Raw genomic sequence first — 26,567 nt, 5'->3', positions numbered from 1 at the left:
CGCTCTTCCGCTCCGCTGATCCAATGGGAAAGCGCGGTTTTAACATGTGAGCTTCGGCCATGTTCTTCTTTTAAATAAGGAAGAAGCGGGAGGCGTTAATGCAAGTTTGTGTACTCAATATCTCATTCACAGTATCTCTTACGGTTTCTGAGAAATTCGAGTCAGTTAGGAAAAAATACCCACAGCAGATACTAACACGCGGGCAACTCGTTGGAGCTCGTTTAACCATTGATATAATTATTGCTGGGCTGGAGTCTCACGCGTTAGCAGTTGGTTAGCTGGTTTGGCTAACGATCAGCGGTGTGGGTTTATCTGGGCTGGTTCAGTCGTGTTCAAGTGAAGGATTCAGCTACTTTTAATCTAACAAAGCTGGTTAGCAGTGGCATACGGATGAAGGGCAGGGGGACCCCGCGTTTGGGACTGCGCTGACAGCCCCGAGGTTTTATTCCGCTAAAATAAAGGCTTTCACACTTTCATTATGTTTAATAAGTTCTACGAATGGATCGGAACCGGAATCGCAAGTCTGCGAAACGAAGCTCCAGCTGGTGCTGTTCATGCCGGTCCCGTGGGATTGGATCAGGATGGGACATTACGGAGAAAAAGACCCATAGACAGGTAAATGGTGTTCGAAGAATAGTAAGATATTTGCTTACGTGTGCAAGAAGAATTGTGCTTTTAATTATCTTTTGGTCTTACACTAAAAGTATAGGTTTTAAATGTTTGTTTTTTAGTCATAAGTTAGATTGTTTTGATTCGGTCATTAAAGCGCCAACTGTTCTGAAAGAATGACGTCAGAAACGCGTGCGCTTCTCGAGCACCTGATAAACTATTTGTTTTCTTTTTTCCTTCCTCTTTTGTAATGTACAGATTTTCGATATGTAAGTTATTCATATACTCAAACAAACGACGTTTGCTACTTCAATAAAATTCGCAACTTTATAATGAAGTTAATATTACGAGTAGAATTTTGTAGGCTATTTTTATTTTATTAAATTATTAACGTTTATAATTTATTTTTGTATAAATATTTATAATTACATATATGTTTAATATGCATTACATATTTATTATATTAAAAAACATTCAGTTACTTGTGTCTCAATTATTTCTATATAGTTTGGATGATGGAGATGCAGTTGATCAGGAGGAGAGGGTGGTGAAGAAATTCAAAATGGGTAACTAAAGTAACACTATTCTGAGTACATGATAAAAACTGAGTTATGTCAATTCCAATAACTTTTTTTAATTTTTTGTTTTGTTTTTAGGAGACTTCATGGATACGGTGAAAAATGCAGCCGAAGGAGTGAAGACCCATGGTTCGAGTGTTGCGATTTGGGTGAAGAACAGTGTCAGACCTAACCCTAGGAACATGCTGCCGGCATCACCGGGTCCACCTCAAACAGGAATACCATCAGGATCAGCAGCCAATTCTGCTGCATCAGCATCTTTGTGGGTGGAAAACAAGGTACTCGTTTGCTCAAGATCGGTTTTGTTTGCATTTGCGATTATCCTTGAGAACAGGTATAACAGAAAAGCAACAGCAGTTGTGCTGTCTAATGTATTTTATCTATACTATATATTTTAATGTTTTTACTTCTGTTTTTCCTTAAAGTTTGGGGATCGCTCATGTGATATACTTGAGGCTCCATCATCCAACACATTTGTGGCTCCATCTAGTTCAGTTGAGTGGAAGACTGTCACAAAATCTGGTGAGAATTAAACATTTTCTCTTTGTTTCTGCATTTAGGTAGTTATTTTTCTTTCTGCATATTACATATACTGATGTATACAATCTTTTTTGTTTTGACAGACTCCTTAAGGACGGAACAGTCAGTAACCATATCAAAAATAAGCAGAAGACCATCCATTTGTATGGACCATCCACCCCACGAGACACACAAAGCTAACGGTCACTCGGTTAATTTACCTGCTGCCTCCTTGCCAAAACCATCCCCCTCTCCCCGCTTGGGCAGGTCCCTGTACCATCGACCACACAGGTCACCTTAAATAAAAAATCGATATAAAATGTTTGGGTTAAAAATAGTCACCTGAAATAAATAATACATTTTTGTTAGAAATTATCATAATTAAATAACACTGTTGTTTGTTTAATGTTTTGTTGTGATAAAATATTATTGTTCTGTTTTGAAAGTGTAATAAATGCAAGGTTATGAAGCTGAAAGAAAGTTTGTTTTTGTTGTAGCTTGCTGTCATCTACGGAGAGCAGTTCAGGAAAAGCCACTTATACCAGCCTGTATGAGAAGACCTTTCCCATTCGTGTGGTTCAGAGTCCTTCACATGGCAGCTCAAACCGTCTCCTCCGGACCAGAGTCCGCTGTACAGCACAGGAGGTTAGAAAATCATTGTACTGGTTTGTTTAATAAATTAAATATTTCATAAGCATAAAATATTGCTAGAATTACTTCATTAGCCTTAGGGCTGCACAGTTGATCAGAATAAAACAAAAATTGTGATATGATTTTTTTTTATTTGCGGTTTTTCCTTCCAAATTGGCTGCCATATTAATTAGACTTTGCTTTCACTGTTTTTTAGTCTGTGCGTGAGGAGGAAAAGGAAGTTTACAGGCAGCTCTTAGCCATGGTGTCCAGTGGCCAGTCGACCTTCCTTCACGATGGAAGTTCTCACTCCAGCATTCGCTCGCATCGAGATTTGTAAGTATCTGTGTCAAATTACTGTACAAAGTGTTTTCTTTGTCAGTGTCTAAACCTCATCTGCTTAAAGGGTTAGTTCACCCAAAAATACAAATTCTACTCGCCTTTAGAACACAAATGAAGATTTTTAATTTCCTCTCATTCTTTTTGTCCATCCATTGAAAGTCCATTCAACTGAATCTATCACTCATTAAAAAGTTTGACAGCGTAAACGAAATCCAAATGAATAGAGCTAATCCTTAAGTCTTTTGAGGAGTCGTTTTATATCATAAACAGATTTAATTTAGGCTTTTTTTACATATAAACATTGCTCAATGCACAAAGAAAGAGCTCATCAAATTTGGTAAACACTGAAGTTCAATCGTGCGTGCTTGCTTGATGTTTAAGAACAAACCTCAATGGTTCTTTTGGAAGCTCAAACATGCTTGCTTAATGTGAGAATAAAACCTAATTAGTTGTCACTCATCAAGCAAGCATGTTTGATCTTCCGTTTTACCATATAAACTGCACGATTCATGTGGATAAAGTTTACAGTGTCTTTATGAACATTTTAAAGCTTCAAAGTTTTGGTGGATTTTAAATGGAGGGACAGATATTTTCAAAGATAAATGAAACCCTTACGGGTTTGGAATGACATGAGGGTGAGTAATTGATGACAGGATTTTCATTTTTGGATGAACTATTCCTTCAATATTAGTTTTAAATGGGTTCTCTCGCTTATTGTGAAACAATTGGTGTTGTTTCAGCTCAAGCTTCCTGTCGTCCAGTCGAAGTTTTCTTCAATGTGCCTCTCCAGCAGGCTCCGGCACTGGTGTTTCGTCCTACGGGTTATCCAGTCTGCCTCCCAGCCCCCAGCCTGGGTCCAGTCAGGCTTCCAGTGCGCTGCCCAGTCCGGGTGCAGCCTCCAGCATTCCAGAGCCTCAGCTATGGGCCCATGACCTTGAGCCCAGCACAAAAAGACCAGCTGTTCCCTCAGCTCCATCACCAACTGCCCTTCAGGATACCTCCTCTCAGGACACACAGTCATCAGGTGAGTCCCATTTCATTCTTTTACAGGTTTGTAATGTAATCCTGGCTTAAAGGTTAGCTTAATGTGTTGTTTCACTTTCTTTAGCTCACGATGGAGATTCAGTCATTTTTGTAAAGGAGCAACAGGGCAAGAAGCCTGAGAGCTCGTAGTAAGAGAACATTTTGAGTTTACCTTTGATCTCCATTTCTTGTTTTCTTTACATAACCCCTTCTTACTCTTTCTAGTGTGCCATGCTTTCAGGCTGAACTGTGGATCAAAGAACTGTGAGTACTTGTTATCTTTTATCTAATATGTACAAGTCTCTTTGCTTTAGATTGTGAAAGTAAATTAGCTTCTGATATTTGCCATCTTTGTGTTTTATTTTCAGGACTAGCCTCTATGACTCTCGAGCTCGGGAGCGAAGGAGGTTGATTGAAGAGCAAGAGGCTCTGGCCTCTCAGCTCCTGCGCCAGGTGAGTCCGTTTCCCCTCATTTTACACCTGCATTTTATATGACAAGCCCACTCATGCTTTATTTGTATAATCAGCGTCTCTCTGGAGAGGGTCGAGCCATCCCAGCGAGTATTGAGTTGAAGGTTCGAGTTCCTCTAGAGAAGGAGGTTCCTGTTGCAGCAGTTATCAAAGAGCCTCAGCCTATTAAAGAGGAGCGAGAATTCCCAGAGTTAACAGAGGTAAGTGCTCCTAAAGCGATAGTTGAAAATTTACTCATCCTCATATCATTTAAAACCTGTATAATAGGGCTGCACGATTTGGGGAAAAAGTCAAAAAGGTCAAGGTCAATATTGCGATTGCAATATAATAAACAAATGGTTTCATGAGTCAACTTGCTTGGTTCTCAAGGAAAATGCACACACAGCTTAGTGATAATTCTGAAATGTGTATTTCTCAACTCAAACTAGCAACAACAACAACTAAATGATTGATAACACCTATAATGATCAGTAAGCCAATGATGTCTGGAAAAAATACCCCCCCCCACAATTTTGAACATTATTTATAGCCATCCAACATTACAGTGATTTCGTCATTACAATTGAAAGCTATCAATATTTTTCAAAAACATTTTTTAGGCTTCAAAAAATATTACTTCCTGTCTAACAGGTAGGACATATACAGAAATTGAATAAAGTTGTCAAACAGTCTGCGCTGCATACATTTTAAATTATATATAGACTAATCCTTATTAAAGTTACAAAAGTTCTTTAGTCAAGGGCAGTGAGTGTTTTCTCTGTTCCCTTTGTTCTTTGATTAACTTAAACGACAGAAATAATTAGTGGCTACTGTGTACGGTCCCTTTAAGACCAGCTGCTGCTGACAGAGATCTCACACGTGCCTCATTTCCTCACGAGTCACAATTCTTCACTTTCATAAGACTGCTCTTATGTTATGAAGATACTCGACAAAAAGACATTTTTGCATAATTGTGTTATTGTTCGTTCAAGCGCGAAAGAGAACCGTATTCTGGCGTGCTGTCTTGTGCGCATGCATGATACTGCCGCGCGTTTTGCTGTGAGTCACAGTCAGGACAATTCACAGGCAGCGCGCTCGTTTTTGTCTTGTCGCGCATGAATGGTTTAAAAGCATTTGCATGAATAAGAGTGGTATCATGTAACACTAGCCAAATGATAACATATGCTGCGTTAATTGCATTAATAGCCCTAATTTGTTTAGGCTATTTCATATAAAATCGCAGCATTTTACGTCATACAATCGCATAGGTTTGACATCGCGATTGCGATATGATATCAATCGTGCAACACTACTGTATAACTTAGGGGGTTTTCACACTGGCCACTCAAATACATGCGTCATTGATAATCTATCAGCGTTATTTTTCTAGTCATATTTCCATATTTTGAATTCCATATGAAGACATTTGCATGTAATATTTTTATTTGTTTTTGAGATCTATCAGTACTCGAAATGAATCCCTACCCATCCCTACTTTATTCTATTGAACTATTTCTATTTGTGATTTTACGTAATCACTAACATGCATGGTGCATGATAGGAAACCAATCTCGGGTCAATATATATTGTGACTTTTTTAGTAATTTGGTGCTATTATACGCAGCAGTGTGAACGACATTTGCATCTAATGTATGTGCATCACATGAAGGTGGCTTTCTGCTGTTTGCAAACTGGCTCTTTTGAGGAGAAAGCTGACTGTGAACCATTCATTTGCTGCTCTGATTGCACTCACTCACTCTGCACGATTACATTGCATGCTCACTCGCTCGTATCCCAGGTTAATCATCACCATTGTCGTCTCCTACATGTTTTGTTGATGAGTTCGGCGGCGGCTAAATTATGTTTTACTTCCTGAAAATGTGCTCACTCGAGTCAGTTGCTTTCACGTGAATCGCGCCATAGTTCCAGTGCAACCAAACTCACACCACCTACTACAGGTAGTCTCGGGTTCGGTACCATGGTGCACGCCCATGTCCGCATGACCGCTTCCACATTAGCAATTTTTCATGCAAACCATGCTCTGGTTTGAACTAAACTGCCAGTGTGAAAGGCCCTTACTATATACTGCAGAACACAAAAGTAGATATTGTGAAGAATGTCTGTAACCAAACCGTTTTGGTTATCATTGACTTCCATTGTATGGGCAAAAAACAAATTTTGCATTTTTCAGAATCTCTTTCATGTTCTACAGAAGTCCTACAGGTTTTAAATGACAGCATTATCAATGTTTGGGGGAACTTTCCCTTCAAGTTTATCAAAATGTTTGGTTTTTGTCATTTGTCTTTCTCCAAAATATTATTTAGCATGATTTAAATGTTCCAAAGATAAACTTGTTTTGTTATTTGAGCACGGTCTTGATCTTGTGCACAATGTTCACATTGTCAGCATTACAACATTTGCATGCAATTTAGTTAGTGCTGTTGAAATATTACAAAGAGTTTAAATATGGCTTTATTTTATCTCAATTTTTTTTTAAAACTGGCTATCTATAGTTATAGGAACTTTATAATCTCAATAACGTTTTTTGAGTCTAAACTTATTTTTTCTTTATTATTGTGTTATTTGTCATTATGCAATAATAATAGGAATATAAAATTTTTCATAATTCTAAAACTTTGTCAAAATGAGTGGGGGAAAAAATTGACTCTTGGTGTGATTAATCTCAGATGACAATTTATTGTCAAGTTTTATAACTGACTAATAATCATCATAAAGTTTGAGGCTGTAATGTGATGTAAATTTTTATCTGACTTGAAATCCATTAGAGCAGAGATTCCCAAACTTTTTTATTTACAAAAATATTTAGTACGGTACTCAATGAGATTGATATTTAATAGTTAATATTTCAATGATTTAACATCACATTCTCATGATTACAGTTCTCTGATGTCAGGTAATGGTCAAATGAAATTAAACAAATAAAATGGTTCATCTTTCTTATGTGTATTTGGTTTGATTTTTTTTAGTATGTTCTATTCATATTTATTTTTATTTTAAAAATGTAAAATTTTTACTTTCAACTCACAACTCAACTTACTGCTTTTCATCAACTCACAAACCCTAGTTTGGGAAAGTGTGCAGTGCAGGAATGTTCTTGAGAGGTGTGTTTCCTGTTTGTGATGTTCACAGGACATGGAGGAGGAGGTGAGCAGAGCTCTGAGAGGCGGCAGTCAAGATGAGGTTCTCAGCGACGGCTTCCGCCTCACCATCACCAGGAAGGACCTGCAGACCCTCAACCACCTTAACTGGCTCAATGATGAGGTCAGAGCTTTTCTACATCATTCAGGTTTCTGTACAAGCCTGTCAGTAAATTCCAGTAGTATTTTAAAATGGATTCTGAAAAGTTATTTTACGTAATTATCAAAACCTATGAGTTTTCCAGTGGCTGAAGATGTCTCAAGATTTGAGTGCCTAACTGATATATTTTCTCCATTTCAGGTTATTAATTTCTACATGAACCTGCTTGTGGAGCGCAGTAAACAGCCCAACCTGCCCTCTGCTTACACCTTCAACACCTTTTTTTATCCCAAGCTGCGTAGCTCCGGTTACTCTGCTGTCCGCCGCTGGACTAAGAAAGTGGACATCTTTTCTGTAGACATCATTCTGGTGCCTGTCCACCTGGGGGTGCACTGGTGCTTGTCTGTAAGTAGCTAACCAGCACCAAGGTCACACTGAGGACTTGTGCATGGAAGATGCATTGCATTTGGACTGCTTTCTTTCCTGGCATTGCATTTGGACTGCTTTCTTTCCTGACATTGACAAGTTATTCAGAATAGTTTCAATTAGTTTAAAGCGGTCCTATTATGCCCTTTTATGTCTTGATTTTGTTTGTGGGGTGTACTAGAATATGCTTTCATGCTTGATTGTTCAACAAACACATTATTTTTCACATCTTTTACATTATTATAGCACCTCTGTCCCCAGTCTGGGCCGAACGTAACATTTATTTCCGGTTTCGTAAACAGCCTTACAACAGCGAGATATTTCAAAAGTTACAGTAAACACAACATGTTTGCTAGCAGGCGAGCGGAGGCAAAGCTTTGCCTTTTGTTTACATCGTAGCAACAACATAAAACTTATAATTGGAATGGTTAACAGAAAACGCAACTACAAATAATAAGACATACTTATAATTTATGCTACACAAACAACAGATTGTCCCGATAAAGTGGGCACTGCTCCATTTCTGGAGAAGCTTTTGTGCGTAGCCTGCATTGCACTCTTAGGTTCTGGAAGCTGTTCTCCGTAAAATGTGCCGCACACAGATAAATGTTGGGATTATAATGTTCAGAAACAGTGTTTAAAATAAATTCAAACCACTAAGTTCGTCAGCCTCAAGAAGGTCAAACAAATGAGTTTTGCAAACAAGGTGTAAAAACATTGTCTCTGACATATTCTTCTCTAATGCAGCTCAGCCAGGCCTCGTCCTCTTTTGCCTATTCTGTGGGTGGAGATTATTTAAATGAGTAACATTGTGACTTCATAAAATCCGGAAAAAAACACATTGTTGTCCAAACGAGTCGTTCGTTGTAGTTCTTGGAAAGTGGATTCTGTTAAATAATATATCTCCCTTTGGAGTGGACTTGAGCTTTGTAACCATACAGATCTTTTTTATGCTCAGACAGCAACATTACACAATAACTAAAGTTGATAAAGCATAGTAGGACCCCTTTATAATGCATGAACTGACTTTACTGTGAAGTCTTTTGGGATTGTTTTTAATTGTTCTCATTGCTTCCTTTTTGATAGGTGGTGGATTTTCGTAAGAAGAGCATCACTTACTTTGATTCCATGGGAGGAAACAATGACGAAGCCTGCAGGATTTTATTGTGAGTGCTGCCTGAGGATTAGATGATGAAACGGGACTGCAAGAAGTGCCATTTCTAAATAAATTCCATGACAACCCTTTAAGAAATAAACAAATTATACATGACTAAACATTTTCAAAAGTGTCTAACTGTGCCTCTGTATTTCAGAAAATATCTCAAACAAGAAAGTGAAGACAAGAAAGGGCAGAACTTGGATACCTCAGAATGGACTCTAAAGAGTAAAAGGCGCAATGTGAGTTTCTGAACATAAACATCATTTAAAGGCTCGTATTGTTTCAAATTGACACAAAAAACTCTAGGATCATCTGAAAGATTTATTTCCCTGAATGCTCAGGAGATCCCTCAGCAAATGAATGGAAGTGACTGCGGAATGTTCACATGCAAATACGCTGAATACATCACCAAAGACCGACCAATCACATTCACACAGGTGAGCATAATTTGCATAGAGTTCTAAATATGTTATTGGTCACACTTGTGTATGGACATTTAATTGACATTTCATTCTTTTCTTTTTTTTTAAACAGAAGCACATGCCCTATTTCAGAAGACGAATGGTATGGGAGATCCTGAAACAGAAACTCTTGTGATTGGACACTATTTGTGTGTGTATACAGAACATTATTTTTATGTGTCGTATGGATATGAGGGCTCCTGTGCACTTCAGGAACCCCGAGACAAATATGGGATGCCCTCAATCACTGCTCATTTCTATGCTGTTTAAATGAAACAAGGGAAATCCTCATACACCTAAAGGACACAGTCTCAGCCTTTAAGAGTCAGGGCAGTGGATATTTGCCCTTTTATAGTTCCCTATAACTTGACATACTTTTGCTTAGCCAGCTAATGTTGTTTGACTAATGGAAGGGTGTTATTTTCATATTTTCTTGTGCTACTATTCATATGCAGTTACTGTCAATAATAAGGCCTGTCTTTAGATGAATTCAAATGATTCGTTTAAGTTATTTGGCAGAGTGTTCTTGATCTCAAATCATCTGAAGTCATAAATGTTATAGTAATATGATTGAGTTGTAAGCTGATATATTTTCACTCTATTACTAGTAAAACAGCTGGAAATGACAATCACAGACTCACTCAGTGGTTTTGTAATAATGAAAAACAGCAGTTTACTTAAAATTTGTGACATTTGATACCTGTTTTATACAGAAACTTGAGGTATTTAACTGGTTCATTTTCTTTATGGAACTAAGACTCAATTAGAGCTCTTAAGGTTGTCTGTTTTTGGAAAGACACATTTTTTTAAAGATTTAAGTCGGATTTGTGGTTCTTTTTTCTAGGGGTGATGAAATGCTCTTGTGCCGCAATGCTTCTGACTTTAGTATGGTTTGAGATGGAGTTCTGTCGTCACAGGCATAAGTTTATTTGTATCAGTATTTGCTTTTGATTATTTGAGGAGTCTTGACATTTTTTGGTCATCTCATAGACAGACTGCGCTTAACCCAGCAGTGTCTTCTTTTTTCTGTTCTTTCTTGACATTACTCTGTTCTTTTGTGTAAGAGAAAACTATTTTTTGCAACTTTCTAAAAAAAATTCTGCAGGATATTGACAAATATTGTATATACAGTGACTATACGGTAAATTTGAAGACATATTTAATACTCATTTTGTACCTTTATTATCTTTTTTTGTACGTGGAACAGATCTTAAGAGAAATAAATTCCTGAGGTTATGTGTGTATCAAATGACAATTGAAATTATTTCAAATGAATTCTTGATTTTGTGAATCATCTAAGAAACTCCTGTTTTATGTGCTTTAGACATGAAATTTTACTTGACTACCAAAAAAGCAAAAAATATTAAAGATGTCAAGACAGGGTTGGGTATCTACAAATGTCCTGTTTAGTTTCTGATTCATTCGCTGGTGTATTTCAGTTATTTTTTCCTCAATGTATGGCTCTGGACTGACCCGGGTGAGGAGTGAAACAAACAAAAAAAACACAACATACAAATCCAAGGCGACACGCGATTGACGATTTGATCATTCAGATTTAAGGGAAAACTTGCACATTTTAAACTTTTTGTCCACCGTTGAATATCTATGAATTGTGTTTTACATTTGCGAAATGTATTTTAGGAATATATAATTTTATTTTTAGCACATGAATTGCTTTTTGTTAAAATGCTTTTTGTTCTGTTTTTTCGCGCACGGCTACGCATGTGTGGCAGCTGGCAGCGTCATATTTTTATTGCGTGAAATATTGAGACTGATCTGGCTCCATAGAAAAACGAGTAGGAAACACCATAAGCTTGTTACTTGGCCTATATTGTAAAAATATCAAAAAACATGGCTGAGTTGGGGGACCTTCGCATATCATTAAATGCTGAAAAGCAGGGAAGTCGCAAGAGAGCCAGGTTATCCTGGTATATTTTTTTTCTGCTGATATAATCTTGTATAATCGTGTAGCTACATTTAACAATATACCGGGTGAGTTATGTACATGATTTGATATGAAAACTATAATTTGCATATTCATGGATCCACTTATACTAAATGAAGTAAGGGTATAGTTAAATAAGCTATTTTAAAGTCACCATGAAATCAAAATGTACAAATCTTACTTTTTTATTTAATATTGTGTTTATTATAAATTATTTATCTGTGCACTTCATTCTTTTTTTCAAATTCACGTGTTCTCAAAATCATTTATCGAAAAAATTAAAGTTCCCTCCCCCCCTCAAAACGACGACTTCTCTTCCTGTCATTTGCTATGGCGTGGCTATCGTTTCTGCCCTTCCTCTCCAGAAACCTGTCAGTGAATCGGCAATATGGTGGTTGCATTTTTGGCTGCGCTCCTCTGCAAGTCCTTTTCCCTATCCCCAAATAACCCAGCCTGCGTGCTCGCTGGCTCGAATTCCTAAATAATATATAATTAATACATTTATATAATAAATTACCGTGGAATAACGGTGATCTCGCGTCTGTGTGCAAGATACTTTACGAAAGTAGGCTGTGTTTGGGGGAAAAAATGCATGCAGTCTTATTAATATATCTCAGTACTATATAGCTCCTCAAAAATAAATAATTAAAATGAATGAAATGGTACAAATCAAGTCTTGGAATCATTTATTTAAAAACAAATAAAAAATTTGATCACTATATTATTAAGCATGTAGGTGAGGCAGTTGGAATCCTTTGTATTGTTCAGAAGGAAACAGTGTGAAGGTATCGTCTGAAAGTGGAAACTTGTCAACCAGTTATGATTATCAAAAGGATTTTAAAAACAATAAAATTGAGATGTGAAGCCTACTTTACAGCATAGAACACTGACTTATGCAGGATAATAGTTGTAGCTCAGGTATTTATATTACTTACTCTGTAAATTCATCTTGGCCATAATCATCATAATGCATGGATGCACACTCGACTTAACATGGATTGAGACACACTGCTTCAAACCCAGGCTGTTGAGTCATGCATTCAGGTTGGGGGTGAGATTCAGAACATTTGTCCATAACCTTTAAAAAGGTGTGTGTGTGTGTGTGTCTGTGTGTGTGTGTGTGTGTGTGTGTGTGTGTGTGTGTGTGTGTGTGTGTGTGTGTGTGTGTGTGTGTGTGTGTGTGTGTGTGTGCATTATACAGGTCCTTCTAAAAAAATTAGCATATTGTGATAAAGTTCATTATTTTCCATAATGTAATGATAAAAATTAAACTTTCATATATTTTTGATTCATTGCACACCAACTGAAATATTTCAGGTCTTTTATTGTTTTAAATAATACTGATGATTTTGGCATACAGCTCATGAAAACCCAAAATTCCTATCTCAAAACATTAGCAGATCATGAAAAGGGTCTCTAAACGAGCTATTAACATAATCATCTGAATCAACTAATTAACTCTAAATACCTGCAAAAGATTCCTGAGGCTTTTAAAAACTCCCAGCCTGTTTCATTACTCAAAACCGCAATCATGGGTAAGACTGCCGACCTGACTGCTGTCCAGAAGGCCATCATTGACACCCTCAAGCAAGAGGGTAAGACACAGAAAGAAATTTCTCAAGAAATAGGCTGTTCCCAGAGTGCTGTATCAAGGCACCTCAGTGGGAAGTCTGTGGGAAGGAAAAAGTGTGGCAAAAAACGCTGCACAACGAGAAGAGGTGACCGGACCCTGAGGAAGATTGTGGAGAAGGACCGATTCCAGACCTTGGGGGACCTGCGGAAGCAGTGGACTGAGTCTGGAGTAGAAACATCCAGAGCCACCGTGCACAGGCGTGTGCAGGAAATGGGCTACAGGTGCCACATTCCCCAGGTCAAGCCTCCTTTGAACCAGAAACAGCGGCAGAAGCGCCTGACCTGGGCTACAGAGAAGCAGCACTGGACTGTTGCTCAGTGGTCCAAAGTACTTTTTTCGGATGAAAGCAAATTTTGCATGTCACTCGGAAATCAATGTGCCAGAGTCTGGAGGAAGACTGGGGAGAAGGAAATGCCAAAATGCCTGAAGTCCAGTGTCAAGTACCCACAGTCAGTGATGGTCTGGGGTGGCATGTCAGCTGCTGGTGATATGTCCACTGTGTTTTATCAAGGGCAGCAATGCAGCTAGCTATCAGGAGATTTTGGAGCACTTCATGCTTCCATCTGAAGAAAAGCTTTATGGAGATGAAGATTTCATTTTTGAGCACGACCTGGCACCTGCTTACAGTGCCAAAACCACTGGTAAATGGTTTACTGACCATGGTATTACTGTGCTCAATTGGCCTGCCAACTCTCCTGACCTGAACCCCATAGAGAATCTGTAGGATATTGTGAAGGGAAAGTTGAGAGACGCAAGACCCAACACTCTGGATGAGCTTAAGGCCGCTATCGAAGCATCCTGGGCCTCCATAACACCTCAGCAGTGCCACAGGCTGATTGCCTCCATGCCACGCCGCATGGAAGCAGTCATTTCTGCAAAAGGATTCCCGACCAAGTATTGAGTGCATAACTGAACATAATTATTTGAAGGTTGACTTTTTTTTGTGTTAAAAATACTTCTTTTATTTGTCGGATGAAATATGCTAATTTTTGAGATAGGAATTTTGGTTTTTCATGAGCTGTATACCAAAATCATCAGTATTAAAACAATAAAAGAACTGAAATATTTCAGTTGGTGTGCAATGAATCTAAAATATATGAAAGTTTAATTTTTATCATTACATTATGGAAAATAATTAACTTTATCGCAATATGCTAATTTTTTGAGAAGGACCTGTATATATATAACTTCTATAACAAATATGGATAACCTCCCTACAACACCGTTTTTCTGGACCAGTGGCCATATTCTTGCAGAAACCACAGGAACACCTGAAGGACAGGTATTAAAACTGTCATTCAACAATATTGCGAACAAATTAGAATAGTAAATTTTGTGGTGACGATGAATGCCGGTTATTGTCATGACAGTTTTCGGCAGGTCAACAACATTTAGAAAATTTGTTTTACCAATCCGACACGTCTACCCCTTTTCCACCAAAGCATTTTGAGAGCCGGTTCGGAGCCGGTGCCTGCTCGCGAACCAGTTCTTTGTGTTTCGACAGCCAAAGAACCGGTTCTCGGCCAGGAAAACTGGTCCCAAAGCGGCACCAACTCTTTACTGGACTAGAACCGTTCTTTTACCAAGTCATGCTTACGTCGGGGGCTGGGGGCGGGTTTAGATGTGTTCTAAACATCTTTTCTGACCATAATATTGGATCGCAAAGCCAGGAGAAACATTTGCAGAAACACAATGTAGTACGAGTTGGCGCAAGCGTTTCTAGTTTTTTTAATTTATTTTTTTATTGAAAACATTATGTAAGCAAAGAAGAAAACAGTCACAATATAGAACAAATAAATGGAAAGAAAAAAAAGACACAAGACGGGGTACATAACCAATCAGAAGAGATTACATATCAAAGGAAAAGATTAAAAGACTTACATATTTCAATTGTTTTTAAAGCCTTATTGGTACACGAGTTAGAGATAATCCCAAAGTAATGTTGTACTTGCAAGCGTTTCTAGCTAAGACGTATGGTGACGTAAACAGTGACGTAACGACGTCGTTCGCTAGGCGCTCTAGTCAGTGGAAAAACAAACAGGTTCTGAGAAGGTTCGCAAGTTGAACCAACTCCGAACCAACTTTGAACCAGCACCAGTTCCGAACGAGTTTTTTTTTGGTGGAAAAGGGGTAGTCGAGATGCTCTCGAGGGTGAACTTGACCATTAGCCACCTCGTCTTTGGTCCCTCTCTCGGCTCACAGGAAGCAGTGGTTTGAATAAATATGGGCTGATTGATTCCGTCCGTAAGATTAAACTGCAGTTGATTGTCCTCGTTGTCGTCGGGCTCCTTTAAAAAATCCTACATGGGAGGGTGCAGGCGGTGAGTCGGGTGGAGTGTAATCATCCACAACTGAGTGCAAACTGTTATGCATAGTTCCTACATGACGTCACAACATACGGGCATTTGCAGACCCGGCGCCATTTCTGTGGGCAAGCTGTGGGCAGAACATTAGAAGAAGAAGCTGAAACGAGTTAATTTCGTTTTAAAAAGTGAAAATGGTCATCTCCTGCTGGGTCAATGGATGTTCAAATGATCCAAGATGATCCAAGATGGTGCCACAGACGGCTGCCTCGGTGTGGGGCTCTCCAGCTATTGTGTTGTTTTTGTTCGTTTGTTCTGCGTTTAGTCATTCTTTTCCTATCATTTTCACCAAAGAATAACTACTGGACATTAGGAAACGCACACCAGATAACTTTTCTACAGTTTTTGATTATTCGGACGTCTCGCATGACATTCTCGTCGGAGGGGCAGCGTTGTTGTTCAAACGCGTGGTCAGACGCAAACGCGGGAAGCGAACCGGGGCATTGGTTAAACTCCGCGAGCGCGGCCTGCGCACTGCACTCCCCAGTATTCATCTCGCGAATCTCCGATCCCTTCCTAACAAAACGGACAAACTTCTTCTCCTAACCCGCACTAACAAGGATTTTTTAAACTCTGCTGCTCTGTGCTTCACTGAAACCTGGCCGCATCGCGGAGCTAACGGGGAAAACAAGAGGTGGTGGATTGTGTTTCTACATTAACGGAAGTTGGTGTTCAGATGTAACAACACTGAAGAAGATGTGCTCTCCTAATTTAGAGGCACATTTCATAAACTGTAAACCTTTCTACTCGCCTCGGGAGTTTTCCTCTTTCATTCTCGTGAATGTATACATCCCTCCAGACGCGTGCGTGAGCGTGGTGCTACAACAGCTGGCTGAACAAATAGCTGAAACAGAACAAAGGTATCCTGACTCTCTTTTAATCATTCTTGGAGATTTTAACAAAGCAAATCTTTCCCGTGAACTACCAAAATACAGACAGCACGTTACATGTCCGACCAGAGACAGTAATATGCTGGACCACTGTTACACTACAATAAAAAATGCGTATCACTCCGTCTCACGAGCAGCTTTGGCGCTCTCTGATCACTGTTTGGTTCATCTCATACCGACCTACAGGCAGAAACTGAAATCAGCTAAACCTGTAATAAGGACTGTAAAAAGATGGACTAATGAATCAGAGCAGAATGTACAGGCCTGCTTTGATTGCACTGATTGGACTGTTTTTGAAGCTGCTACCAACGATCTGGATGAGCTCACAGATACTGTTACATCATATATAAGTTTCTGTGAGGATACATGCATTCCTACCAGGACATTCTTATCATTTACTAATGATAAACCATGGTTTACTGGGAAACTCAAACACCTTCGTCATGCCAAAGAGGATGCCTACAGAAGTGGGGATAAAATCTTGTATAACCAGCCCAGAAACAGACTGACAAAGGAGATCAGAGTTGCTTAAAGAAGCTACTCTGATAAACTGAAAAAACAGTTTTCATCCAACGACCCATCATCAGTCTGGAATGGCCTGAGGAACATCACCAACTACAAGTCACCATCCCCCCGATCTGTGGACAATCAACACCTGGCTGATGATTTAAACTCATTTTATGGCAGGTTTGAAAAGCCCTCACTCACACCACACACCGGCTATGACCTGCACTTCACACATTCACCATCACCTCCTGCACTCCCATTACTCCCCCCTCCTGCCATCCAACCTGAGCTTAAGGTCTGTGTGGAGGACGTGAGCAGAGTCTTCAAAAAACAGAAGACTAGGAAAGCCTCAGGCCCAGACGGCATCTCATCTGCTTGTTTAAAAGCCTTCGCTGACCAACTGGCCCCGGTCTTCACGCAGATCTTCAATAGATCATTGGAGCAGTGTGAAGTTCCCTGCTGCTTCAAACGCTCCACTATCATTCCTGTCCCCAAAAACCCAAATTCACTGGATGGATCCTTATGCAAGGATCCTCTTTGTGGACTTCAGTTCGGCCTTCAATACCATCATGCCTGGTCTTCTCACAGCCAAACTGACCCAGCTCTCCATACCATCCTCGATCTGTCAGTGGATCACCAGCTTCCTGACGGACCGGCAGCAGCGAGTGAGACTGGGGAAACTCACATCCAGGACTCTCACCACCAGCACTGGTGCCCCCCAAGGGTGCGTTCTCTCCCCACTGCTCTTCTCCCTGTACACTAATGCCTGCACTTCTAAAGACCCCACTGTGAAGCTCCTGAAATTTGCCGACGACACCACTGTCATCGGTCTCATCCGAAACGGTGACGAGTCTGCTTACAGACTGGAGGTTGAACAGCTGGCTGTCTGGTGCAGTTATAACAACCTTGAACTGAACAAGCTCAAAACAGTGGAGATGATCGTGGACTTCAGGAGGAACAGCCCAGCACTCCCCCCACTCACCATCATGAACAGCACTGTGGAAGCAGTGGAGTCATTCAGGTTCCTGGGCACTTCCATCTCTCAGGACCTGAAGTGAGACAATCACATTGACTCCATTGTGAAAAAGGCCCAGCAGAGACTGTACTTCCTTCGCCAGCTGAGGAAGTTCAAATTGCTACAGGAGCGGCTGATTCAGTTCTACTCAGCCGTCATTGAGTCTGTCTTATGCACTTCCATCACTGTCTGGTTTGGTTCAGCTACCAAATCAGACATCAGGAGACTACAACGGACAGTCCGGACTGCGGAGAGGACTATTGGTGCCCCCCTGCCAAACCTCCAGGACCTGTACTCTTCCAGAGTGAGGAAGAGAGCAGGTTAAATCATCACAGACTCCACTCACCCTGGACACCACCTGTTTGAACTGTTACCGTCAAGACGGCGACTTAGATCACTGGCCACAAGAACATCTCGGCACAGGAACAGTTTCTTCCCACAGGCCATTTCCCTCCTGAACAGTTAACACTCCTCCCAAGGCAAATGCCTTAAGTGCAATACTCCCACTGTTTAGTCCAATACCCTACAACTCAGGTGATACTTATATGTAGATTTATTTATTTATAATATTCAAAACACTGTAAATATGTTCATAATCTGTAAATCTGAAAATGTCTATTCTGACTAAACCCAACTGTGATACTTTTATTCTCATATATTTTTATTTTTATTTTTTATTCTTATAATTTGTAGTATTATGTTTCTTGTTGTATTTGTATTTGTATATGTCCACTGGAAGCCTCAGTACCAAAACAAATTCCTTGTGTGTGCAAGCACACTTGCCAATAAAGCTCTTTCTGATTCTGATTCAAATCATGCCGGAGGTTCAGTTAAATTTGGATTTTACAGTATACCCGTCATTAGACTTCATGAATGTGAGAAGACTAAGCTTTTGTCAGAACAATGACGGAGGTTATGGCTGGCGAGGATAAACAGGAAAGAAACTCCCTCAAAACAAATATAAGTTAACACTTTGCAATTTGAATGATGTCCTGTATGAACAAAATGACGAGGTATTAAAAACATACAAAAACAACATTGTTTCCACTGTTCGATCGCGTCCGCACCTCTCACTCACTCACTCACACACACACACACACACACATTCGAGCATTGCAATCTCAGATTATGTCCCTAAGAACCCGCGTATAAAGTAGTTCCGCATTACATTAATTAATTTGCACGCGAGTTTTATTTATTTTTATATTCATGCACCGAACCATGACGCCCGTACCGTTTCGGCTCAATACGAATACATGTACCGTTCCACCCCTATTCTTCAGTGTAAAAATAAGTAACGTTACATGCAAGTTACAGAAAGCACAGATGACTATTTTAAGGGGAACATGGGAATTAAGTTGAGGAGGCTATGGCTTTTTAATAGACAGATAGTCTAGCATCATGCTACATTTGCTATGATGACTAATTTTCCATTGATTGCACTTGAGCAAACGTCACCAACCCAACCCACGGCAAACTGATTGTACGCCTCCAGTGATCTCCAGGCTCGGAATTGCCCACATGTGTCAAAACTCCTAGCCAATACCAGATAATGGTACACATGAAAATACTGTATCTGAGGCAAAGCTGCATAATCAGTGCTCAGTGGTTCCTTCGTTAGCGCATACGGATCCACACCATTTATGACTGAAATTTTCGCATTGTACCTCTCTCTGTCTTGTGTTAATAGAGTCTCTGTATAATCTCTGTCATTTTGTCTCTTCATGATTTGCGTAACATTATAAACAGAAAGAAATATTCAAAATTTGCTTGTAAAACTTTGTACACAACCCCAGCTTATGCCATCAAAGATGGCTTCTCCGGGGAGGTCACGTGACATTAATTGGCCTGTTGGAACTAGATCTGCCTCCATTTTGTTAGCAACGCCTAACTTCCAACGATCCAATCAATTACCGATGGACGAAATCAAGCCCCGCCCTACATACATTTTGGAGGAACTAATTTAGCTCCATTACTGTCTACGTATAATAGTTCTATCTAATAACATATTAGACAGGACTGACAGATCGTAAACTAATGACCACGAAGAATGCGAGCACTGTGAGTTCAGTCTCTGGCCTTCTCTGTGCCATATAAAGGTCCGCCGAGCCGTCAAAATAAAAGTCACAACAACAAGCTTGGCTTACGTCACTTCAGAGTTCCTTCTGGTGTTGCGAATGCAACCAGAAAACGTTCCTAGGGGAACCATTAGTTCTCGGGGCATGAAAGGGATATTTTCTGCCATATTGAGACGTCTATCCGCACATTCAAGATACAAAATGTTCACACCCGCACTTACGTTAAAAAATATGCCTTTTCTTTTATGCTAATATATTCTGATTTATAGTATTATATTTGATTTCATACATCACTGAACTATTGCCATGGTCAGCAAATTTAAATATACATTTCAGTATCTTGGATTTATGTATTCACACAGAGCAAAACGTACTCGGTTACTAACGTAACCTCGGTTCTCTCTAGAGAGGGAACGGGTACTGCGTAATATCTTACGTTATGGGGAAAACCCCTTTTCCACGAGATATTGAAGCCAAAAATTATCCTTAATTTTGAATTAATGTTAAACGCTGTGCAGCAGCATGCAGACATAGGCAAGACGGCTCGCGCGCCTATTGGCTGCCCCGCGGCAACAGCAGCAGCCTATCGAGAGAGGCCCTGCGTGACGTGACACCCAATGGGGGCGCTTCGCGCCCATTTTGTCATGTCCCGCCAGAATAGGCGTGGCCTTGGCCTATAAATACGCTCGACAGGGTGATACAAACTGGTTTTCATCACTGAAGCGAACCAGCGCTGTTGTATGCACGGCAAGATACGCAGTACTCGTTCCCTCTCTAGAGAGAACCGAGGTTACGTTAGTAACCGAGTACGTTCTCTTACGTGAGTATCTCTCGTACTGCGTAATATCTTACGCTATGGGGAACACAATGCAACACGCCGTGCGTACTGGGATCCGACACCGAAGTCCCAAGGGCAGTAGCCCGGGGCTCATATAGTGCATAATCACCGTAGACTCACAGAGAGTCGGAGAAGGGAGGCTACAAGCATCATTCCCCATGAAATAGCATCCCACAGGAGCTAGTTATGTTAACAGTGTTTCACGCAGACAGGGTGAACGTGTTCAGCCTGAACGGGGTATAAGTACTGGTTATTCAACACCCATGGAGCTGTTCTATCGATCAGTGAGCGATGCACAAGCAAAACTCAGCATTCTGCGCCGGCGCAGGGGGGCAGATAGTACTGAATTCTAGACCGACAGCAGCTTGGCCTGTAAGGCGGGAACCTCTAGGTTATAGAACCTTATAGAACCCAGCCCGCCGCCATACAGATATCATGCAAGGAAATCCCGCTAGACCACGCCCACGACGAGGCCACGCCTCTCGTGGAGTGCGCTTTGACACCCAAAGGACACTGCAGGCCCTTAGAAGTGTAAGCCATCTTGATAGGCTCTGTTTTGATGCGGCCAGTCCCTTGGAGCGTCCGCTAAACAAAACAAAGAGCTGCTTAGTCTGTCTGAAGACCGACGAGCGGGACACATAAGCTCTTAGCACCCTGACGGGCAAAGGAGATTAGCATCCGCCTCCTCATTATTCACCGGGAGGGCTCACAGGGAAATAAACTGGGCCCTGAACGGTGTGTTGAGGGATTTGGGCACGTACCCGTGCCTTGGTTTGAGTATGAGTTTTGAGTCATTAGACCCAAACTCCATACATGACGCGCTTACTGAAAGCGCTTGTAAGTCCCCTACGCGCTTCATTGAAGCAAGGGCCACAAGAAATACCGTTTTGAAAGACAGGTGTTTCATGTCTGACAAATGGATTGGCTCGAATGGGGCACCTTTCATGGCTTCCAGAACCGTAGAAAGGTCCCACACAGGGACTGAGGGGGGTCTGGGAGAATTAAGCCTCCGAGCTCCCATGAGGAATCGCATGACCAGGTCGTTTTTCCCCAGTGACTGGCCAGACGTCGGTTTTGCAAACGCCGCTAGGGCCGTCACGTATACTTTGAGTGTGGACGGGGTTCTACCCTTATCCAGCAGCTCCTGAATTAAGGAGAGCACTTCCGTAACCCCGCAGGGGTTCCGTAACAGTCTACGGGTGAAAAGCCCTGAGCTTGACACCAGGTAGAGAACACTGACATTTTCGAGGAGTAGAGCCGTCTAGTAGACGGCGCCCTAGCCTGCGTGATCGTGTTTAACTCTCCCTCCGGGAGGTTAGCGGGTACCCGTTGATGGCCCATGCATGTAGGGACCATAAATCTGGGCGAGGATGCCAAATCGAGCCCTTTGCCTGAGAGAGGAGGTCTCTCCTCACCGGTATAGGCCACAGGGCACTGCTGGTCATTCGCATCAGGACTGGGAACCAAATCTGGTTTGTCCAGAGCGGAGCCACGAGCAGCACTGGGCATCCGTTTTCCCTGATTCGTTCCAGAACTTGAGCCAGGAGCGAGACGGGGGGAAAAGCATAGAGGGGGGAGCAGGGCCATACGTGGGCCAGCACATCCCTGCTCTTGGGGAAAAAGTTCGGACAGTGAGCGTTTTCCTGGGACGCGAACAGGTCCACCTGCGCTCTGCCGAATGTCTTCCACAGCAGTTGGATCGTCTGCGGGTGCAGCGACCATTCCCCTGCTGGGACATTGTCTCTGGACAGTCTGTCTGGTCCCAGATTCAGGTGACCAGGCACATGCGCTGCTTTCAGTGAAAGTAGGTTGTGCTGAGCCCAGACAAGGAGGCGTTCCATCAGCCTGTAAAGGTTTCGGTACCTGACGCCACCCTGGCGATTTATGTATGCCACAACTGACATGTTGTGCGACTGGACTAGGACGTGGTGGCCTTTTATCTGGGAACAAAAACGCCGTAGCGCGTTGTCGACTGCCAGCATTTCCAAGCAGTTTATGTGCAGTAAATAAGTTTATGTGCAGAGTTTTTCCCGTTCCGACCACTAGCCAAAGAACGGTCTGCGCTCGAGCAGCGCTCCCCATCCCGAGGTGGAGGCGTTCGTGGACACCACCATCACACTCGAGAGAGTCCCCAGACTCACGCCTGACTGATACCAGTCAGCTATTTTCCAAGGTTCCAGGGCCGAAAAGCATTTCAAGTCGACCCTGAGGCGAAACAGACCAGAGGTCCATGCCCGGGGCGGGACTCGCGCTTTCAGCCATAACTGCAGTGGGCGCATGCGATGCAGGCCCAGCTGAAGTACCGAAGATGCTGAGGCCATGAGACCCAGCATTTTCTGAAACCTTTTGAGCGGGACTATAGAGCCGCGGCGGGAGGATTTCGCGGCGCGCTGAATGTCCAGTCCGCGCTCCGGCAACAGACGTGCTGTCATAGAGACAGCGAGTCCAGCATTGTTCCCAGAAAATACATTTTCTGGCTGGGAAACAGCGAACTCTTCGCCCAATTGACTGTAAGACCCAGATTCTCGAGATGCTTGAATAATGTGGCCCTGTGTTCTATGAGCTCTGAGTGTGATCGAGCTAGAATCAGCCAATCGTCCAAGTAGTTCAAAACTTGCATGCCCTGAAGTCTCAGGGGTGCGAGAGCCGCGTCCATGCACTTCGTAAATGTACGGGGTGCTAGGGACAGGCCGAATGGTAGGACTGTGTATTGATGTGCCTGGCCCTCGAAGGCGAATCTCAAGAATCGCCTGTGACGTGACGCAATCTGTATTTGGAAATAGGCATCTTTCAGATCTATTGACATGAACCAGTCTCCCTGGCAAACTTGCGCGAGGATTTTCCTGGTTGTCAGCATTTTGAACTGGCGCTTCAAAAGCGCTTTGTTCAGCTGCCGTAGATCTAGAATGGGTCTGAGACCCCCGTCTTTTTTCGGTACCAGAAAATATCTGCTGTATAGCCCCCCTTCGCTCAGAGCCTGAGATAAAGTTTCTATGGCCCCTTTGCTGAGTAGTTTCGCTATTTCGGCTCGAAGTAGATGAGATACTTCGTTGTTTACCGTAGTTTCGACACGCGCCGTGTAACGGCGGGGACATCGAGCGAACTGTAGCGAATAGCCTCTTTTTATAGTGTTCAACACCCATTCTGATACCCCGGGAAGCTTTGCCCACGCATTTGGGTGAATAGCTAGAGGTAGAATGAGATCCGGGCTCTGGCCGCGGCACAGCGGCAGCTGCAGAGCTTCGGTGTGCTGAGACATAAACACTTTGTTTAAAGTGTGCGAGGCGGGGGGCGCGCCGATCACGGCGGGCAGCCTGGTCGCGCTCGATTTCTCTATGACAGATTGTGGAGAGAGAGAGAGCGGGACAAACCCCGAAGGGTTCATTGTGTCTGTGAGAGAATGTGGGCGCGGGACAGCGGGCACATTCACTGCACTAGAAAACACCTTCGGCTTGCGCTGACTGAATGTGTGTTGGTTTCGTTTCTACAGAAACCGTGGGACACGCATCGTGTAGTGTTTGTGGGCACTGTGTCGTGGGCACATTCACTACGTTTGCACAATCGACATGAGTCGATTTTATGTGTGCTAGCCCTGAACTGTGACGGGCTGTGTATGTGTGTGGGAATGGGCACTGAGACGTGGGCATTCTTACAACACTAATAACACCATCGGCCTTGGCCGGGACACAAGAAAATACACTTTTTATTGGATTTATCTGGGTAGCCGTAAAAATGGCTTTTTTTTTCTTTTTTCTTTTTTGAAAACCGGCTTGTTGACTGCTAAATACTCTGGAACAGTCACATCGCATGGAACTGGACGAGCGAAATGTTTCGGTGAAAATCCGGTCGCAGCGAGATTTGAACACCGTCGCTTTCCTAGGATGGCTAGGAAGGCTTTGAGACCTCGGGCTTGATCTCGATCCTCGGCCGGGGCCCTCGCTGAGGGGGGCGGCGTCCAGCAGAGCGAGAACGTGGTCTTTGTTCTCGGGCCTGGCGGCGTTGAGAAGAGGCGGTGGGTGGTGCAGGCTGTGGCTGTGAGCTCCGGGCAGAAGGCTGTTTCGAGCAACCTGCTGCGGAGCTAGAGCGCTTCGGGAGGAAGTGCTTCATACCCTGCAATGTCTTTTGAATCTCCTGGAATCTGTCCGCGAAATCTTTGACGGCAGATCCGAAGAGGCCTGCTGACGAAATGGGCGCGTCGAGAAACACAGAGCGCTCCGTATCCGTCATCTCAGACAGCGTTAACCACAGGTGTCTCTCAGCCACGGTGAGAGGGGCCATGTTCCGCCCAATGGCTTGTGCAGCAGATTTAGCGGCGCGTAGAGCCAGGTCTGTAGCGCTCCCTAAATCCGCAAAGCTGATCGATCCCGCGCCTTCCTCGTCCATTTTTCGGAGAAGGTCGGCCTGGAAGATCTGCAGGATGGCCATTGTGTGTAGCGCTGACACAGTTTGCCCGGCGGTGGTGTAAGCGCGACCGTGCATGGCTGACGTCACTCGGCAGGCTTTAGATGTCAACGCGGTCTGTGCTCGCCGTCCAGCAGAGGGCGGGCAGAGATGTGATGCTACCGCTGCTTCCACAAGAGGAAGAGAGAGGTACCCTCTATCTTTCCCACCGTCCACAGTGGAGAATGCAGCAGAGACAGAGGTACGCATCCTGGCCGAGAAGGGGGCGTTCCAAGACCTCGCGACTTCTTCGTGAAGCTCAGGAAGAAAAGGCGCGGGTCTGGACTGTGATGGGGCGTGGTCCTTCTTGAGGAAGCATCCATCCAGCCGGTTGCGCGGGGGCTGCGTGGGCGCCTCCCAGTCGAGGCCGAGGTTGTTCGACGGCTTGAGAGAGCAGACGCATCAACTCTGACTCAATGCCAGCTCTTCTCCCGGAAGGCTCGCGAACAGCTAGGGTGAGGTCCACAGAGCTCGCCCAATCCTCACTGTCCGACGCCAGGATAGAAAAGGCCTCGGCTGTTTCGTCGATCTAAACGGCGGAAGCGGTGGCAGACGGCGGCCGCTGTCCGTCGGTGAGCGACTCGAGCGATGCCGGCGAATCTGGCGGTCGAACCAGCGAGCTTTGGCGGGCAGGAGAAGGCTCGGGAGCGCGCTGAGCAAGGCGCTTTTTACGGTGCGGCGCTACAGCGGCGCTGAAGTGCAGGCTCTGAGAAGGATGCCAGGCAAGTCCTCAGAGTCACCATAGGCATCAGCTCACAGTGAGGGCATCCGCCGTCGACGAGAGCGAGAGCCGCATGATCCTCACCCAGGCAGGAAACGCAGATGACATGACGGTCCCCGTCAATGAGTGTGGCTCGGCACGAGCCGAAGGATCTTTGCATCTTTAAAAAGACGCTAGCTCTTTTAGAATACAGAGACAGAGAGAGAGTGTGAGTCGCAGCGGCGAACAAACACTCTTAGCAGTGAAAAAGGATATTAATGCCGGAAAGCGTAGCAGGTACGGCGGCTGAAGGCGGCGAGGTGAAGGCCAGCGGCTTCAGGCTGGAAGGCTCGTCCCGCAGAAGGCTTACTATCAGACGGCGCGGCTTTTCACTCCGGATCTAGCGATGCAGTAGTGCTTCGCTGAAGAGATGAAAATCAGTTTGTATCAGCCTGTCGAGCGTATTTATAGGCCAAGACCACGCCTATTATGGCGGGACGTGACGAAATGGGCGCGAAGCGCCCCCATTGGGTGTCACGTCACGCAGGGCCTCTCTCGAGAGGCTGCTGCTGTTGCCGCAGGGCAGCCTATAGGCGCGCGAGCCGTCTTGCCTATGTCTGCATGCTGCTGCACAGCGTTTAACATTAATTCAAAATTAAGGATAATTTTTGGCTTCAATATCTCGTGGAAAAGAGGTTTTCCC

At 43.1% G+C, this 26,567-nt stretch overlaps 1 protein-coding gene across 1 annotated transcript; it reads left to right on the top strand.

The window, feature by feature from the left end:
• The first annotated feature begins 33 nt into the window (after positions 1-33).
• On the top strand, positions 34-10,704 carry senp1 (SUMO specific peptidase 1). Its single transcript, XM_077218789.1, has 18 exons — positions 34-615; positions 1,117-1,175; positions 1,266-1,465; positions 1,613-1,709; positions 1,811-1,997; positions 2,204-2,351; positions 2,554-2,672; positions 3,419-3,702; positions 3,787-3,850; positions 3,927-3,965; positions 4,070-4,154; positions 4,229-4,372; positions 7,302-7,433; positions 7,611-7,814; positions 8,922-9,001; positions 9,149-9,233; positions 9,336-9,431; positions 9,529-10,704. The coding sequence occupies exons 1-18, from the start codon at positions 479-481 to the stop codon at positions 9,589-9,591; spliced, it is 2,223 nt and encodes a 740-aa protein (XP_077074904.1). The 5' UTR covers positions 34-478; the 3' UTR covers positions 9,592-10,704.
• Positions 10,705-26,567: the final 15,863 nt, after the last annotated feature.

The sequence above is a fragment of the Siphateles boraxobius genome, unplaced genomic scaffold, assembly GCF_051911475.1.
Source record: "Siphateles boraxobius isolate OS27281-9 unplaced genomic scaffold, OSU_SipBor_1 77, whole genome shotgun sequence".
Taxonomy (NCBI): Eukaryota; Metazoa; Chordata; class Actinopteri; order Cypriniformes; family Leuciscidae; genus Siphateles; species Siphateles boraxobius.
This window is presented reverse-complemented; position numbering and strand designations above follow the sequence as displayed.

Coding starts and splice junctions, on each gene's coding strand:
- senp1 (XM_077218789.1), top strand. CDS start 479: ATGTTTAATAAGTTCTACGAATGGATCGGAACCGGAATCGCAAGTCTG. Junction 1,176..1,265: donor GGTGAAGAAATTCAAAATGG/GTAACTAAAGTA, acceptor TTTTGTTTTTAG/GAGACTTCATGGATACGGTG. Junction 9,432..9,528: donor GACCAATCACATTCACACAG/GTGAGCATAATT, acceptor TTTTTTAAACAG/AAGCACATGCCCTATTTCAG.